The sequence below is a fragment of the Salpingoeca rosetta genome (genome assembly GCF_000188695.1).
Source record: "Salpingoeca rosetta unplaced genomic scaffold supercont1.13, whole genome shotgun sequence".
NCBI lineage: Eukaryota > Choanoflagellata > Craspedida > Salpingoecidae > Salpingoeca > Salpingoeca rosetta.
In genome coordinates, this window is record NW_004754921.1 from 589,096 (window position 1) to 607,151 (window position 18,056).

The following is an 18,056-nucleotide window of genomic DNA, read 5'->3' on the forward strand; positions in this document are numbered from 1 at the left end:
CACCCCTGAATATGCGACAGCACAAAGTGAGTTCGTCAGGACTGCTTGTTCGTCTTGGGCGGGAATGCTGCTGTTCGAATGCGCAGCCTTCATTGATTGTTGGGTTGTCTCACATGTCACGCAAGGCTGGTTGACCGAGACACACACCACGGAGGAGATGGAAGATTACTTGGGGAAGCGATCCTACGAGGAGAGCAGCTGTTATGAGGCTGAGGATAACAGTGCGCAACAAGGTGCGCGCACGCGTATCGGTTTTGTCAGCCTTTTCATGTCAACTTGTGTTGGGTGTGCGCGTGTCTGTCGTTAATGTCAGTGTCCATGTCAGTGTCAGTGGCAGCCTTGCTTGTTGGACAGTTGCGAGGGAGTTGCTTGAGTCTCAGTGTGTGTATGTGTGTGTATGTGTGTGTACGTGTGTGTATGTGTGTGTTAGTGTATGTGTGTTAGTGTGTGTTAGTGTGTGTAATCTAGATGGGACATCAACACGTGCTTGCATACTTGGAACATCTGTAACATGTTGCAATGCTGTATCGCTCATATTGATGGATGGCCTTGTTTGCTCGATGTGTTTGGGGTTTGTGTGTGCATGCATGCGTGCGTGCATGTGTTTGTGCTTGTCTGTTCCCCTCAACCTCTCTCTTCCTCTCTCTCTCTCTCTCCCTCCCTCCCTGCTAAAGGTCCCGCTGCAGGAGAGAAGAGGAGCTGCGAGCAAGGTGCGTGTGGCATGCTCATGGTGGCTGCTGCTGCGACTTCATCGTGGCCTGCTCTATGCTGCTTGCTGACCTGCTCTGTGACCTGCTTCGTGACCTGCTCTGTGCCAGTGGGAGCACGCGCGCTGACATGATTGAGTTGGTGTCACTGCTGATCTCTTCCAGGCTTCAGCTGGTGGACCTGCATGATGTACAGCATGCCGCAACAGGAGGTCGTTGTGTCCAAGAAGACGGGCAACCTGTTGCAGTGACGTGACGACGCTGCGTGTGCTCACCATACACGCTCGCAGGTGTTTTGCCTCTTGCATCAGCAGTGTGATGCTTTTATGTGTAATCAACCTTCTAATTCATGTCAACCACAACCTCCAAGTGCCTTGGCCTTGTTGTTGTCATTTGTTGTATTGACGAACCCTGTCATCCCTTGCCATGTTGACATGATGTGATGTGACATGATACGACTGTATCAGCAGTTGTTCACCAGTTGCTGCTGCCAACCTGTCATCGCCACAACTCCCACTATCACCACAGCTGCCGCAACCCCTCCTTCGTCTCTGTGTTGCTGTTGCTTGCGTGCTGCAGCTTCGTGTGTGACTGCTTCCCGCACCCGTTCGGCTGTTGTCACACCATGTAATGAACCACAACACACACGCACGCCGCTGATCGAGGGACATGCGAACACAACGACAGGCCCTGCCAACAAGAAGACCGTGGCAGTGCAATGGGAGGAGGGGGAAGGAGGGTGAGTGAGCCAGGGTGTACAAACATGGGGGGGGGGGAAGAGACAACAAGACTGTGGTCTGATGCGAGGAGTGGCTGGCTAGAAGATGCCCTCTGCGCGCGCCTGGTCAATGATGCTCTTGTATGCGTCCGCATCCGGCCCGCTCGACAGCTGCTCAAAGAACTTGGCAAACACCTGCGGTGGTGGGTGGAGAAGGAGCAGATGGGGCATGAAGTGAGCGGGCACGTCGGTGCTGTGGATGTGCACGAGCAAACGCAGAGATGCAGGCACACACAAAGACACAGAGGGGGACAGCGACAAATCACACAAGCAAAGCGCAGAAATGCAGGCAGGCGCGCACACCACACTACACTACACACACACACACACACACACACACACACACACACACACACACACACACACACACACACACACACACACACACACTGCATACACGTGTCCCACCTGGCTGAACTCCTTCCTGCGGGCTGCAATCTCCTCTGGTGTGGCGACGGCGGCAACAGCAAAGCCGATGGTGGCCGCGTGCATGTCAAACGAGACGCCAAGCCGCACCAGCAGCCCCGTCACGAACAGCCCAATCTGCCGCAACGACGCAACGTGCAGTGGCCTAACAAGTACATTTTGAGGGGAAGGGGGGAGGGAGTGAGTGCAGATGTATACGTGTGTGTGTACGTGTGTGTGTGCGTGTATGTGTGCGTACGTATGTGTGAACTTACGAATGAGTGTGCAAGAGTGTGAGTACACATGCAGGTGAGGAAGTGTGTTGGCACGCAAGCACGCGTGTGCGCTCACTTGGTCGCGGCCGCCTGGGCGGTGGTGTATGCGGCGACGGTGGCGATGATGGCCAGCAGGTGGTCGAGAACAGCGGCCTGAGGTGTGCGAGCGAGCGCATGTATGGGAGGGAGGTTAGGATGGATGTGTGATCCCGAGGGTTATATGAGATGGATCAAGATTGTGCGTGTGCACGTAGCGCGTGTGAGCGTGTGAGCATGTGTAAATGTCGGTGCACATGAAGCACAGCACGATGCTTCGTGTCAACACACAGGCACCAAAACGGAAGCGAGAAAAAGTGGCAGATATGAAGAGAGCAGGTGCCAGGCGCACCGTGTTGATGTTGTTGCACAGGGACTTGTGAATCTCCTGCCGAAGTTGGAAGAAGCTGTCACGATGAAGCGAAACAGAGGAAGGATAGGGTGATCACATTGAGCTGGTGTGATAAAACATTGGTTTTTTTTTTGGGGGGGGGGGAGACATGCCGCTGCTCATCCCGTTCACACACACACACACACACACACACACACACACACACACACACACACACACACACACACACACACACACACACACACACACACACACACACACACACACACACACACACACACACACACAAGCAAAACCGAGCACGCGACGGCTGACTTGAGCATGAGGTCCTGGTCGTGCTGGGTGAGGACTTCAAAGCGATCCTGTGTGTAGACAGACGTCTGCTCGCTCATCGCTGCAAGAAACGCCTGCATGCGATGATGATGTGTGGTTTGGGAGTAGAAAGACGAATGTGGTTGTGTGTGTGAAGAGAGGGAAGGGTGAGGACACGGGTTGACGAGGAAGCATGGACCTATACAACGACACAAACAGACAGACGCACATGTGTGAAAGGACACACACACACACACACACACACACACACACATGCATACACACACTCACATGCATACACGCGCGCGCGCACACCCACAATCCCCCGCCACAATCCTCCCCCCCCCCACACGCAACAGCGCCACACCGTGATCTGCTGCTCAATGTGAGTAATGTCCTTGAGCGCTTCGGCGTTGAGCGCAACGTCATCAAAGACAGACTGGCGGAGAACAGCAAGACGCAGGCGGGGCGATGTTGCTGCCTCAGCCACCGTCGTCGCATCGTCGTTGCCCACGCCAACCGCGTCTGCATCCATGGTGGTGGCTTTTGCCTGCAGGCAAACCGGGGTGGAGATGACAGGCGCGGCGGTAACGGCGGACGCGGACTTGAGTGCGGCGTTGAGCGCTTCCACAGATGAGACATTTGCCGTCCCCTCGCCACCTGAATGGTGGTGGGTTGTTTGGTGTTGGCAGTGGTGTGTCGCGTGAGAGTAAGGACTTGTTGTTCAACACCTGAGCACACGCACTGTCGTCGGAACACACAGGCACAGACACACAGACACACAGACACACACACCCATATGAGCAGGGAAGGCACGAACCAAAGACAATGTCCAGTGGCGCATCGAGGGCGCCCGCCGTGAGAGCCATCGCAATGCCCGTGGCGGTCGGGCGACCCTGTGCACATGGGGCACCAGGTGCAGGAACATGAGGTGGTGGTTGGCGTTTGTGTGTCAGGCACATTCGGATGAAGGCGTGGCTGTTAGCAGACGCCTCACATGGGGAAGACATACACAGACAGACACACACAGGCACACAGACACATACAGACACGCACGCACGAAAACAGACACACACAAGTACCCAGACACAGACACAGACACAGACACACACACACACACGCACACAGACACAGACACACAGACACACAGACACAGACACACACACAAACAGACAGACAGCGTGATTCATTTCGGCCACCTTGCCCCAGGAGGCGTCAAAGGTTTGTGCGTCACCACTGCCCTTGACCCACAGCGCTGGGTTGGTGTCGGAACCAAGCATGATTTCACCGTCTGCCTCATATCTGTGATGATGGCAGCGAATGCCACGACGCAGAGGCGCAGAGGTGCGTGAGGCAGTGCGCCAGACAACGTTCCCGTCAATGGTTACACCCAAGACACACACATACACACACACACAGACTTGCACACACACACACACACACACACACGCACGCATTCACACATTCACGCATTCACACATTCACACACACACGCATTCACATTCACACATTCACACACACACACACACACACTCTTACGCGTGTGCATTCTTGAGGAGGGTGTCCATGGTGGTCTTGGCTTCCTCGATGTAGTCGGATGCGCGCAGCATGAGTGACGGTGGCAAGATGTTGGCGGCCTTGAGCGCCTTCACCAGTTCCTCCTCAAAGGCCCGGGCGGTCTCCTGTCAAACAGCAAGCAGATGGTGGTTGGTTGGTGGTGTGTGGCGGTGTCAGGCGTTGGCCGTGGCGTCAGGCCGCAGGTACCATGTCACGCGTGATCATGCAACAGGCAACGGAACGGAAGAGCGAGACAGGCACAACATATGCACAAACACAAAGACAGACACAGACATAGACACACAACATGCGCACAAACACACTACATGCACACAGGCACAGACAGGCAGGCATAGACACAAACACACAGACACACATAGACACAGATGCACACACTCACACACATAGACACACACCGCATCCACGCCGAGGTCGTCGACGCAAAGGGCAAAGAGAACGTTGAACCCAAAGCTGCTCTGAAGGACCCTTCGCGTGGTGTCCGCAGAGATCAGGGTGCTGCACAGCCACCAATGCGCATTCAAGTGTGCCATCATGTACCGTGCGTCACAAACCGTGAGATACGCAGCACGCATGGCCCCATCTACTGCAAACAAACAAAGCCTTGCGTGTTCACTGCATGCACCACCATTGTATCGCTTCAAGCGCTTACCGCAGCAACCGCACGCTGGGCGCTGCCTTTGTCGCTGTAATGGGCTGCACAAGGAACGTGATTGTCGACCAAGACCTCTCCAGCGTCACCTGCAAGGCCCAAGTATCACCACACGCACGATGGTGTGGGTGGCAAGATAATGAGAGATGAGGGATAAGGGATGAGACACGGCATGCCAACACACGCCAACCCACCTGGCCGAGCCAACCCACGAATCAGACATGTGTCACCCCCGCTTCAACCCCCCCCCCCCCCTGCGCTTCCCAACCCCCACACCTCCTCATCTGTGTAGACGTCTGTGAGCTTGAGCGACGCATCGGAGCCAGGCGGCGGGCTCCACCGCCACGCTTCCTCCACCTGCTGCTGCTTGGCAGCACTGCCTTCTGCACCATCACTCATCTTCGTTGGTGGTGTTGTGTGCACGCGTTGTTGTTACGAGCAAGCGAAGGCAAGCACGAAAATCAACAACAATCACAAGCAGCGACAGCAGCGAAGAGCCACTGGAAGGACTGACTAACTCATCCTCTCCTCTCTCCTCCTCTCCTCCTCCGCTCCGCTTTGCTTGTCAACTGGAACGGTGGCCGTGTCGACGCGGGTGCTGGTTGCGGTGGTTGTGATGGTGATTGGCTGCGGCCTGCTGCTTCAAGGTGTGTGTCGCTGCCTCTCGTTGGGGTCCACGTTGCTGTTGTCATCGTCATCGCCTCAAGCAGCGACAGCAGTCACGCAACGATCGCCTTCCTTCCGCATCCCAGCTCTCCTACGTGCCGCAGCCAAGATTATGACAGACCGGTCGCCCGTGCTTCGCTCGGCCATTGCCACAACGTGGAATGGCAAGGAGGTGCCCCCAGAGCAGCACGTCCACGTGGAGCTCATCCCGCCTCTGGCATCCGACGCCAGCCACTTCAAGTGTGTGTGTGTGTGTGTGAGTGCGTGTGTGTGTGTGTGTGTGAGTGTGTGTGTGTGTGTGTGAGTGTGTGTGTGTGTGTGTGAGTGTGTGTGTGTGCGTGTGTGTGAGTGTGTGAGTGTGTGAGTGTGTGTGAGTGTGTGAGTGTGTGTGTGTGTGTGAGTGTGTGTGAGTGTGTGTGTGTGTGTGTGTGTGTGTGAGAGAGAGAGAGAGAGAGAGAGAGAGAGAGAGAGAGAGAGAGAGAGAGAGAGAGAGAGAGAGAGAGAGAGAGAGAGAGAGAGAGAGAGAGAGAGAGAGAGTGTGTGTGTGTGTGTGTGTGTGTGTGTGTGTGTGTGTGGGTGCGGGTGTGAGTCAGCAAGTGTATGTGTGTGTGAGTGCGTATGTTTGTACCTGTGCCCAACTGGCTCATTGCCTCATATCTCACCGTCACCCCCTTCCCATTGCTCCGTTGTTCGAAAGAGTGACCGTCGATGCACCGTTCTATGATGACCCCGCCCCAGAGGCAAACGCAGGCAGCACCATGCACCTCTGGGACTACGAGGTAGGCCGGGCCGAGCCGTTCTCACTTGCACCTGAACCCACCCCTCCCAGCCTCTCGAACCAACCATCGACCATCTCGATCTCACCCGATTCACTGCTTGCAGGTGGCAGAGCTCTTCTTGCTTGGCGACGATCAGCGCTACCTCGAACTGGAGGTGTGTGTGTGCGTGCGTGCGTGTGTGTGTATGCGTGTATACTCTGTGTGTGCGTGTGTGCGTGTGTGCGTGTGTGTGTGTATGCGTGTATGCTTTGTGTGTGCGTGTGTGTGTGTGTGTGGCGTACCCTCACCTTCATCGTGTTCCTTCCACATCTTTTCACGTCCTTCCACGTCCGCTTGCATCTCCGCGTGATGCAAACGCAGTTCGGACCACACGGGCACTACCTTGCACTGAAATTGCACGGCCCACGCAACTTGATTGAGCAAGAGCTTCCACTGGAATACACCGCCAACATCACACGTCAGCCCGTTAATGCATGCTTGCAAATGTGTTCACGCATGTGCGTACGTTTTCATGGGCGATGGGATTGATCGCGTCGGCACTGGTGTTTTAAGTCTCATGTCGAGCTCACATTCGATGCACCTTCATCTCCCGCGCACTGCAGGCACGGAGGATGGCAAGGCACGCTGGCATGGCACGGCAATCATCCCAGCATCATACCTGCCACCAAACCCTTCTCAGGTATGCACCAGTACACACGCGAGGACACAGCTCTGCATGCATGTGTGTGTCCACTGACGGGAACAAACATGCAATGTGTCTCCGATGTCCTCACACCCAACAACGCTGTGTCACTTCATCGGTTGTGGTACTTCACAGTTTAACGCGTACGCGATTCATGGCGTGGATCAGGCCCGCTCGTACATGGTGAGTTGACACGCGCTCCAGCCCACACGCTTCAATGGCCTTCGCCATGCAACAGCATTGCGCACAGTACTGTACCTCACACGTGCATGTGTTGTGTGTGTGTGTGTGTGTGAATATTGTTGCAGGCGCTCTTCCCCAGCACTGGCAGCGAGGCCGAACCCGATTTGTAAGTCCTGAAGAAATAATGTGTGTGCATGCGTGTGCGCGCGTGTGCGTGTGCACGTATGTATGCATGTCTGTGTGTGTTTCGATGGGTGCCTGGCTTTGCACACCTGTGATAACAGTGATTCACGATGACACTTTGACGCACACGCAGCCATCGACTTCAGTACTTTCAGCCATTGCCACCAGACTTGTTCCCATCTCCTTCACAATCGTGAGTGAGAGCTGAGAGGGAGGTGTGTGTGTGTGTGTGTGTGTGTGTGTGTGTGTGTGTGTGTGTGTGTGTGTGTGTGTGTGTGTGTGTGTGGTGTCTGAGATGCCTCTTTGCACAAGCGCCGCGCAAGTTGTAGATGTTGCTGTGATGGCCTAGTCTATTGCATTGCCGCTGCTATCTACACAAGATGCACATTCACGGCAAGAACCACGTACGAAATGAACGCGCATCATCACATCGCTGCAGGACTGCGACGCAGTGAATGCACGACGAGAATTCGCTCGTCCATCCATCCATCTTCAACTCCACCGCACCCAACACAGTGCTCGGTGTGCTTGCCATTGCTCCTTGCTTCACACAGCCACTAATAAACCGTCTCCGCATACATGTGCCCAACGCACTCGGAACAGCACACACACACACATATGCACACATGCACACACACACACACACACACACACACACGCGACGAATACAACGCACGCTGCTTCACTGCTGCTTTGTGATCCGTGTGATCTGCCTGGTCGCGGCACGACCAAAGACAGCAAGGCGTGCCATGATCAAAGCGCCGACCAGCAGGAACACCAGCACCGTCACCGTGGCTCCGCTCTCAAACATCAGCCTGAGGTGCACACGCATGCATGCATTGAGATGTTATGTCAGCTACAGTGGTTGCTGATGTGCTCGACCGCCACACTGCACACACACACGCACACACACACACACATACACACACACACACACACACACACACACACACACACACACAAACAAAAGCAAGCAAAGCAAAGGAGAAGTTGCGCGTGTGTATGTATGCGCATGTAGGCGACCTTGGCGCGAAGATCTTCCAGACCATGAGGTGCCGGCGGAGAACAAGTGCAGCCGCCATCGCTCCCGCCAGCCGCACGATGGACAGACCGGCAAACACGTGGCTCGCAGCAACAAACCGGCTGCCCATCGCATCATCGTGGCGGGATGAGTGGCGTGAGGAATTGAGGAGACGGTGGAGTGCGCCAATGTCGGTGTGGTTCAACGAGAAAAGGCCATAAGAGACCCAGTGGGATCGAAAAGACACCGCAAACACACACACACAGTCTCTCTCTTTCTCTTTCTCTCTCTCTCTCTCTCTCTCTCTCTCTCTCTCTCTCTCTCCCTCTCTCTCTCTCTCTCTCACTCACTCACTCACTCACTCTCTCCCTCTCTTTCTCTCTCTCTCACTCTCTCCACTCCATCCCCTACCGCTGCGTGTGCTTGAGCTGTGAAGTGAAGAGCCAGTAGTCGCCCTCAACGCCACTCCATCGTCCCGTCGCTTGCAGCAGCGACCGCGGCTGACCAACGATGCGAGGGTGGGAGCAGGGCATGGAGGTGAGCATACATGTTGATTGTGTGTGTGTGTGACGCAAGGCAGAAAAAGCAAGGGTAAAGTGAGACGAACGCACGTAGAAGCGGCAATCCATCAACCCGTTCCACACACAAACACACACACACACACACACACACACACACACACCATTGCCATCTGCACGGCTGTGATGAGGAGAGGAAGACAGAGGGCGAAGACAATGGCGCTTGTGAACGTCGCAGTCCACACAAACGCGCCAGAAATGCCCATGTGCACCTCCTGTCGGTTGGAGATTGGAGATTGAGTTGGGAGGGGATGTGGTGAGCATGAACAGGTGGCGGATTCATGGGGAGGACGTACATTTGTAAGCAAGACAAATACAACAACTACGAGCAGGCAAGACATACACAACCAAGCGAGCAAGTAAAAAAGCAACACAGACCGCACCGTGAGCCCGACGAGCCCACTTGTCCACCTGACCGTCGGCAGCGTGGCCTGGTGGCCGGTGAAGTAGAAGTAGACGACAGTGAGGAGAAACCACACGCACACATCCGCAGCGCGCGGTGATGTCAGTGGCGATGGCGAAGAGGAGGAGGATGAGGACGAGGGTGGAGGGGGCATATCTGTTGGGGCTGGAGGAGGAGGTGGAATGTGGATGTGAACGTGAGCACAGGTTGTACGCGTGGTTGCAAGCATTCAATAGCAAGTTGAACAGTAATAAAAACAACAGTGAGGTGAGCAGTAACAAGTGAAGACAACGACACCAACTGCACATGTGTCTGCACCTTCAGGAGTGGACGGGATCAGGACGGCGTTTCGCCTCAAGCGGTCAACAGCGACCTTGTACTTCGGTTGCCTGCACACATGGTGACGATGGGTGGATGGAGGGTGTTGGTGGTGGATGGAGGGTGCACAATATTGAAGATCTGATCAACAGGCAAACCTAGCGTTGTGTGCGTGTGTGTGTGTGTGATGTGTGCGTATGTGTGTGTGATGTGTGCGTATGCGTGTGTGTGTGTGATGTGTGCGTATGTGTGTGTTTGTGTACGTGTGTTGCTTCTGACCGTGTCGACTGCGCCTGGGCCGCGGTAACACGCCTACGACGTGACGCAAACACATGTGCGTGGGGGCAATCGTACATGTGAGCCGGAGAAGCGAATGGGTGTAGGGGCGAGTGTGCCGTGTAAAAACAAAAGGAAGAAAGCAATCACACACACACACACACACATACACACACACACACACACACAAACCAACAAACAAGCACACAGGGGACTGCGCAACTGACGCGAATTCCTCCTCGGCGATGAGCCAGAGATACGCCGCCGCCGCCGCCAGCATGAGCGCGAGGCCAAGCACAAACCGCGCCTCGACCAGCACCATCGCCGCGTCAACAACGGCAGCGCCAACGACAGCCACCACCGCCGTCGAGCGAGACGGAAGCCCGTGCACCCACACCTCCCGGCCTGTAGCAGTTGGGCCAAGGCAGGGTGGTGGTGATGTGTGTGTGTGTGTATGTGTGTGTGTGTGTGGATGTGCGTGTGCGTGCGTGTGTGTGTGTGTGTGTATCAGAAGGTTTAGTGATGGGCGCTTGAGCAAGACTTTGCAGCCACCACAACTAACACGACCACCATCCGCACAACAACCACCACCATCGCCATTACCGCCTTGGTTGTCGCGCTTGTCCTGGATCGCCGTCATCGATCCCCGCGTGAGGCACCAGCACACTGAGGGGGAGGGAAGGGACAGGAACACATGGGCAGGGGAGGTGAGAACCCAATCCCAATGATCAATCAAACATGGCAGTCAAAGCACACACAAACACAGACACACACACACACACACACACACACACACACACAAACACAGACACACACACACACACACACAAGACACAAGCGCACACGCCCATCTGAGCTCGGTCCTCCTGCCATACACCGCCCGCTCCGCTTCACCTGTTGCTGTCGTAATGGCGAGGACGATGCGCGGCCAGAGCACACGCACGCCCGGCTCAAACAGCCACGGCACTCGCGCTGTAAGCAGATGCGACGGCGATGGTGACGAAGAGAGGAAGGAGGAGGTGGGGGTGTCTGGCTGGGAGCGCGATTGTCCAAGCAAGAACTCGCTGGCCCACTCCATTCCCATGCACAGCACCATGGGCGCAAAGAGCAGCCGGTACCGCACCCACGCCACGCCTGAGGATGGTTGTTTGAGTGGTGGATGGGGGGGGGGTTGAAGTGGGCAGAGAGGAGGGTAGTGGAGAGGGGAGGAGAGACGCAAGCTGACAAGAAAACACACACACACACATACGCATCCAATCTGACAAGCAAAATAAAAGGGGTGATTGCGCGTACCATGCAAGTTTTCGTGTGCTTTGAGCCACCACCACACGAGGGAATGGACGGCGACAACAACGAGCACGGCCAAGTTGCTCGGTCCAAATGACACCTCCCACTCTGCACTGAAGAGCGGCGCACACTCCTCTTGCTCCTCCCGGCACACCCTGCGCATTTGATTTGGCAATTGGGGGAGGGGGGTGGGAGGGGTTCGAACCATGGGTGAGGTGTAAGTGGACATGTTCAAGGACAGTAAGTATGTATGTATGTATGTATGTGTGTGTATGTGTGTGTGTATGTGTGTGTATGTGTGTGTGTGTGCGTTGGTTTGCACATGCGTGCTTGCATGTGTCCTTGTGCACTGTCTGGTGTCAAATCGCACCGCATGACGTGAGAGAGGCGAATAGCGGCGCAGCACACGACCGCAGCAGTCACGATCGGAATCACATTCGTGTTGAACCCTGCCACGCACAAGGGAGTGTGTGTGAGTGTGTGAGTGTGTGAGTGTGTGAGTGTGTGAGTGTGTGTGTGTGTGTGTGTGTGTGCGTGTGTGTGTGTGTTTGTTTGTTTGTTTGTTTGTTTGTTTGTTTGTTTGTGTGTGTGTGTGTGTGTATGTGTGTGTGCGTGTGAGTGTGAGTGAGTGTGTTTGCACGTGAGTGGGTACTGTGCTTTTCAAACACAAAGACCGAACCAAGCCACGGCTGGGTGCTTGGTGCAAACGTACGCAAAGCCTGCAGTGCTCTGAGAGCAATGAGAAGAACGGCGAGAGCGGGTGTGACGCGATCGTCATAGACAACGAAACTGTTGGAGAACGAGGCCATCGAGTGCAGCCCCTGTGTATGTGTGTGGACATGTGTGGATGAGTGGGTGCGGTTGGTGCGTGCGAGTAGGACCACGTTGTTGTGAGCAAAAGGTTGGGTGATTGCAAGCAGCCAACAGAAGCACGGCACTCACAAAAACACACACTTAACACACACATACACACGCACATACACACACATGCACAAGCAGATCGCTCAATAACCCTCCTGTGTCCTCACCATGGCCATGAGGAAGACTGCCTGCCAGGGATCGAGCGATGTGAGCAGTTTCCTCTTCACAGCTGCCCGCACATGTGTCCACGCCATCACGGGCACACACGCGCTCGCAGCAGCACCTGTTGGGAAGTGTTGCGTTGAATGAAAGTGAGCGAGAGTACAGCTGCTGTGTGAGCGCGGACGGTTGCACACAGACATGTGTGTGTGTGTGTGTGTGTGTGTGTGTGTGTGTGTGTGTGTGTGTGTGTGTGTGTGTGTGTGTGTGTGTGTGTGTGTGTGTGTGTGCACCGATGATGAGGACGGGGAGGGAGAGGTTGAAAGCGTCGGCGACACCAAACACGACGTCTGCAGCGAATGCAGCGAGACCCGAGACCTGATGGCACGCCATGGAGGGGTGAGTGTATGGTGGAGCATGAATGCATGGTAGGGTGATGAGCAGAAGCTGGTGTGCTCAAAGGATTTTAACAAGCCAAACACACGAGCACACCGAGAACGAGAGAGAGTGTGTGTGTGAGTGAGTGACACACACACACACACACAAATACATAAATACACAAACACACACAGACACACACACACACACACTCACACACGCAGGCACACAGACACAGACACACACACGACACACGACACACGTGTGCTGCTGACCAGGAAAGCGATGGTCGCTGGGACGAGAGAAGCGCCGTTGCCTGCGCTGCCATTGACAGCAGTGACGGATGCGACAATGGCCGGGTCCGCCAGCACCGCCGTCGAGAGCACAGCAGCAGCGAGCAGCACCTGCAGCGCCACGGCAGCAGTCATGGCCGCTGGGGTGGTGGTACAGAAGGGCGTGTGTTGTGCATGCATGTGGGATGTGAATGTCGATGTGGATGTGCGGGTGTTGATGCGTGCGTACGCACACGTGCAGAAATGTCGACTCGGGAACCAGCCCCAACAACGCAAACACACCACCGCTTCTTCTTCTTCTTCCCCACGCTTGCCCCACGCCCTTGTGCACATGTGCGTGTGTGCGTGTGCGTGTGCGTGCGTACGTGTGTTGAACTGGGTCCAAGCCCGGCGGCATGCGGCCTGGACAGCAGCGGTGTATTGCCGGTAGCGCTGGATTGCATTCACCCGGTGCTGCGCCTTGGGATGGCGATGGCGGTGATGGTGGTGATGGTGTGAGCAAGGCCATGAACTGGTCCGAACAAGTGAGGGCACACACAGACAGGCAGACACACACACATACACAAACACACAACACACACACACACGAACACACATGCACACACACACAAACACACACAAACACACACACACACACACAAGACACACAACGCAAGCATGGTGATGGATCATGGGTGTGCGGTGCTCACGGCGTGGTGGGCGGATGTGTTTGAGCGGAGGGACATGGCGAAATCCTCATCGCCACTGGACAGCAGCGCAGACAACGCAGTGCCGTCCCCGACTGCACCGACACGCGCGGAGGGAAGGGATGGGGGATTGGGGATGAGGGATGAGGGTTGGGGAGGAGGCGTGGGGTGAGCAGTGGTGTTGGGCACGTGACAAGACAAGAGAGTTTGAAGACGAGTGTGAGAAAACATGGGTAAGAGTACTGCGTAAACACACACGCGCGCACAAAGACACATACACACACAAGTACATGGGCTCACACACAAGTGTATGCACACACACACACACACAAGTACATGCACACACGCGCATGCAAGTGCGTGTGCTCACTGTTAAAGTCGGGGTGCTGGTTGATGTACGTGTCGAGGAACATGCGGATTTGATGGGCGTTTACGCGCGTCGCCTCAACAACAGGAAGCAGCGCAGCAGCCCACGCAACATCGTCACCATCACCACGATGGTCATTGTCGTCATCACGGGTGGTACTCCGGCTGCTGTTGAGGTTGTCACTAGCTGCTGCCACATCTACGCTGCTCTCCATGCGTGCAGCGGTGTGCCTGTCGTTGTCATCGTCGTTGTCGTTTGTGTCATCGGGAGTACCATCACCACCACCAGCCATGAACACCTCTGGCACCACAGCGCCGAGAGAGCCGTGGGGGATTGGGTACCCAAGCAGCAGCGGCAGCGTTGCCGCCAAGTCAATCTGGTCCACGCTCCGGGGCCAATGTGATGATGATGATGATGATGATGATGATGGTGGTGGTGGTGGTGATGATGATGATGATGATGATGATGATGATGATGATGATGATGATGATGATGGCGGTGGTGGTGGCGGTGGCGGTGGTGTTGGTGGTGTGGTCAGGTGCTGGCTGAGGCGACGGCTGTGCACGGCTGATGTGAGCGGCTGCGATTTGCTGTGAAGAAACAGCGCGGCGTCCAGCTCACTGCAGTCCCACCGACGCACGAACATGGGCATGTGGATGAGGAGGAAGGGATGGTGCGTGCATGGGAATGTGAGTGAAAACAAGCGCATGAAATGAAGCAAACGCACGACGACACAAGCACGCACAAGCACGCACGCACATGCAATCAGCAACCTGTCCAGGCGATATCAGCGCCACCACATTCTATTCCACCAACCAACCATCCAACGAACCAACCATCCAACCAACCATCCAACCAACCATCCAACCAACCATCCAACCAACCAACCATCTCATCCATTACCTATCGCTGTCACCGCCGTGGTCTCCATCGTGCGTCATGCCGTGGTCCCCCATCACGACGAGCAGCGTGTCGTCGTCCATCGCCGCTGCAATCAAACGCACCACCGCATCCACTTCCCGCAGTTTCGACGCCATGGCAGGGTGGCTGGGGCCGTACCTGGCCCGCGTGAGTGAGTGTGTGTGTGTGTATGTGTGAGTATGTGTGTGTGTGTGGGTGTGTTATTGTGTATTGTTTGTGTGTGTCGAGTCTTGGTTCACGGCATTGTTTGCAAGTGCACTGCGCGACAGCACACCACCACTCATCCATGACATCTGTACCACCGCACCTGTGGCCGCAGTGGTCAACACCGAGCATGTGTGCGACGACGAGCGTGTGGTTCTGCCGCATCAGCTCATGCACGTGCCGTTTCACGCCGTTGTCGACCGTGTCCAGATCACGCACGTTGAACGACGGATATGGATGCGCAACTGTAAACGCATTCGGGAACAGATCCTGCGGTTTCGTGCGTTCATGCGTGTGTGTGTGTGTTTGTGTGTGTGTGTGTGTTTGTGTGTGTGTGTGTGTTTGTGTGTGTGTGTGTGTGTGTGTGTGGCGTCAGATGGCAGCATGACAGGGGTGATTAAAGGCAAGGTGCAGTCGCGTCACTTCACGCACGACACATTCGAACCACTGAGCACACGTGCGCGCGACTGTGGAAGCAGACGCTGCTTCAAGTGCAAACTGCCAGTGTGCCAGGCGCTGCTCACCATCCACGTGTCATCGCCAACAAAGCCCGTGGTTGTGGTGTTGCGGTTGGCAATCTGTTGCACGAAATTGTCCTCCACAATCTCCGACGAGGTGAAGCTGCTGCTTCCACATGCGCGTACATGTGTGTGTGTGTGTGTGTGCGTACGTGTGTGTGTGTGCGTACGTGTGTGCGTGTGCGTACGTGTGTGCGTGCGTGTATGTGATTGTGCGTGAGCTAATGCGAGTGAGAGGACACACGCGCGCGCGTGTGTGTGCATGATCGATTCAGGTTGCTCCGGCAAGCAGATATTCATTGTCCGCATTGAGCAAGGCGTGCACGTGTTCAACGTTTGCCAAGCGCACCTGCCAATGTCAAGGAAGGTGGGCAGGGACCCTGTTGTGATTCCTTTCAGCCGCTGCATGGTTGTGGTTGGCGCATCAGCTCGAAACCGAAACAGCAGGCTGTGGTTCGGCTGCTCTTTGACCAACCTTATCATGCATATGCATGTCCATACGTGCGTGAATGGGAGAACACGCCAATGCACGCCAGTGCACGCCAATACGAGGGATACCAAACAACGCACAGACACACACACACACAGACACACACACACACACACACAAAACCCCCCCCCGCATGCATGTACACACGTACACACACACACACACACGCAAACCAACATGTGAAGCCCGTTGTTCGGTCACAAGGTGTACAAGACGTACTCATCGAAGATGGTGATTTGGTTGGTGTAGGGTGTGTCCTTGTCAGGGACTGCAGTTGCAAAGTCGAAGCGGAGAGCATCCACCACCAGCACGACGGCTCGCTGGAACCTGGTTTAGTTGCATTCACATGAAGTGAAAAGCAACGCGTCCGCGGGTGTGTGTGGGCATGTGTGCGTGGACATGCGTGAGTATGTATGTGTGTGTCTGTGTGTGTGTGTGTGTGTGCGTATGTGTCAGCAAGTGAGTGAGTGTGTGGGTGATGGAGGGTTTGTGCACTCCAACCATATCTGACATACCGTGGTGGCTTGGAGAGCCAGCATGACCGCTGTTCACCTGGTTGACATGAAACACGAACCAAGGAATTCACGCCAAATGGTGTGAGGTGAAACTCCCCAAATACCAAGTGTGTCTGTCCACCACTTCATAATCCCGTGCTGTCACCTTGACTGACCAGGCCGCGCGCATGATGCTCACTGACCATATACCATCCCACAATCACACAATCACGCACTCACATGTTCACTGACACGGCATGCGCGTACCCGTCGTGTGATTTGCAGAGGTTCCGGTCAGTGGGTGATTGCTGCAAGTGGAGATGGTGTCTGGGGAGTGCCGGTGCAGCAGGAATCCAGAGAGGAAGAGCCCAAGCACACACGCTTGCAGCACCAGCACCAGTGCCAGCCTCAACCAGCCCCACGACAATGTCAGCGAGCGTGACCCAGCCATTGTAACGTTTCTTCTTGCTTGTCGCGCCTTGCTTGGCTCAGCAGCTTCCGCTTCAGTGCAGAAAATCTATTGAAAATACGACCATTCTTCCCAACTTGAACCCGCTGACGCAGCAGTTCGTGGCGACACTGAACACCGCAGCCAACCAGAAGCAACAACACAACCACGATGGCGGCAGGGATGAGGACGGAGGGCGACAAGGATGACAAGAAGGCTCGAGGTGATCGGAGTGATGCCATGGCTGGCTTTATCTTTATCCTCGGCTTTCTGGTACGTTGTGATGTGTCTGAGCGTGTGAGAGAGAGTCTGTGAGTGTCTGTGTGTCTCTGTGGGTGTGTGTGGGTGTGTGGGTGAGCGTGTGATGCAGTCATGGTTGTGTCGGATCAAGTTGTCTGCGCCAGTTGCCACAGCAGTCGTGTGTCCAACAGCAGAAGCAGGGGCAGCAAAGATCGGAACAGCCACAGAGGGACTGGGAACAGAGTGAGCCTTCCCTCAGATTTTCACCTCTTCCCTCACCTCATCCCTTAACTTGTCATGTCATTGTTCTGTATTTCACTGCTTGATTGCTCAGGACGTGTTGTTGGCTGGGATGATGGTGCCGCTCATGCCGGGGATCGTGCGGTCGTTTGGCGGTGGTGTTGCCACACTTGGGCTTTTGCACACGCTGCAAGGAGGTGAGTGAGCAATGTGCGTATGTGTGTGTGTGTGAATGTGTGTGAAAACGTGTGTTGGCAGCGAATGAGGACTTGGTGACTTGCATCTGCCC

The 18,056-nt window shown here is 55.3% G+C and overlaps 5 protein-coding genes across 5 annotated transcripts in view; 3 read left to right on the forward strand and 2 right to left on the reverse strand.

Moving 5' to 3' along the window:
* The first annotated feature begins 33 nt into the window (after window positions 1–33).
* PTSG_05556 (uncharacterized protein) lies at window positions 34–1,384 on the forward strand. Its single transcript, XM_004993367.1, has 3 exons — window positions 34–233; window positions 675–710; window positions 873–1,384. The coding sequence occupies exons 1-3, from the start codon at window positions 65–67 to the stop codon at window positions 956–958; spliced, it is 291 nt and encodes a 96-aa protein (XP_004993424.1). The 5' UTR covers window positions 34–64; the 3' UTR covers window positions 959–1,384.
* Window positions 1,251–5,569, reverse strand: PTSG_05557 (uncharacterized protein). Its single transcript, XM_004993368.1, has 12 exons — window positions 5,369–5,569; window positions 5,093–5,181; window positions 4,839–4,938; window positions 4,405–4,547; window positions 4,065–4,167; window positions 3,686–3,761; window positions 3,233–3,525; window positions 2,869–2,960; window positions 2,554–2,608; window positions 2,242–2,318; window positions 1,894–2,056; window positions 1,251–1,620 (listed from the first exon to the last, which is right to left on the reverse strand). Exons 1-12 carry the CDS (start codon window positions 5,489–5,491, stop codon window positions 1,525–1,527), a joined length of 1,410 nt encoding a protein of 469 aa, XP_004993425.1. The 5' UTR covers window positions 5,492–5,569; the 3' UTR covers window positions 1,251–1,524.
* PTSG_05558 (uncharacterized protein) lies at window positions 5,558–8,161 on the forward strand. The gene is made up of 9 exons (XM_004993369.1): window positions 5,558–5,998; window positions 6,456–6,537; window positions 6,641–6,691; window positions 6,898–6,994; window positions 7,140–7,216; window positions 7,355–7,402; window positions 7,528–7,568; window positions 7,719–7,778; window positions 8,025–8,161. The coding sequence occupies exons 1-9, from the start codon at window positions 5,709–5,711 to the stop codon at window positions 8,038–8,040; spliced, it is 762 nt and encodes a 253-aa protein (XP_004993426.1). The 5' UTR covers window positions 5,558–5,708; the 3' UTR covers window positions 8,041–8,161.
* Window positions 8,049–14,636, reverse strand: PTSG_05559 (uncharacterized protein). Its single transcript, XM_004993370.1, has 19 exons — window positions 14,216–14,636; window positions 13,849–13,940; window positions 13,525–13,618; window positions 13,142–13,299; window positions 12,782–12,866; window positions 12,497–12,612; window positions 12,181–12,289; window positions 11,839–11,917; window positions 11,475–11,623; window positions 11,076–11,315; window positions 10,785–10,847; window positions 10,409–10,586; window positions 10,185–10,217; window positions 9,906–9,976; window positions 9,568–9,752; window positions 9,289–9,399; window positions 9,018–9,106; window positions 8,609–8,728; window positions 8,049–8,400 (listed from the first exon to the last, which is right to left on the reverse strand). Exons 1-19 carry the CDS (start codon window positions 14,502–14,504, stop codon window positions 8,268–8,270), a joined length of 2,394 nt encoding a protein of 797 aa, XP_004993427.1. The 5' UTR covers window positions 14,505–14,636; the 3' UTR covers window positions 8,049–8,267.
* Window positions 14,637–17,458: 2,822 nt separating this feature from the next.
* The window catches only part of PTSG_05560 (uncharacterized protein), a gene marked incomplete at both ends in the record, with an annotated part of 1,125 nt that continues 527 nt past the window's right edge, over window positions 17,459–18,056 (forward strand). The window contains 2 exons of the mRNA XM_004993371.1: window positions 17,459–17,560; window positions 17,862–17,964. Coding sequence (XP_004993428.1) covers window positions 17,459–17,560; window positions 17,862–17,964 — 205 coding nt within the window. The remainder of the gene's footprint in view (window positions 17,561–17,861; window positions 17,965–18,056) is intronic.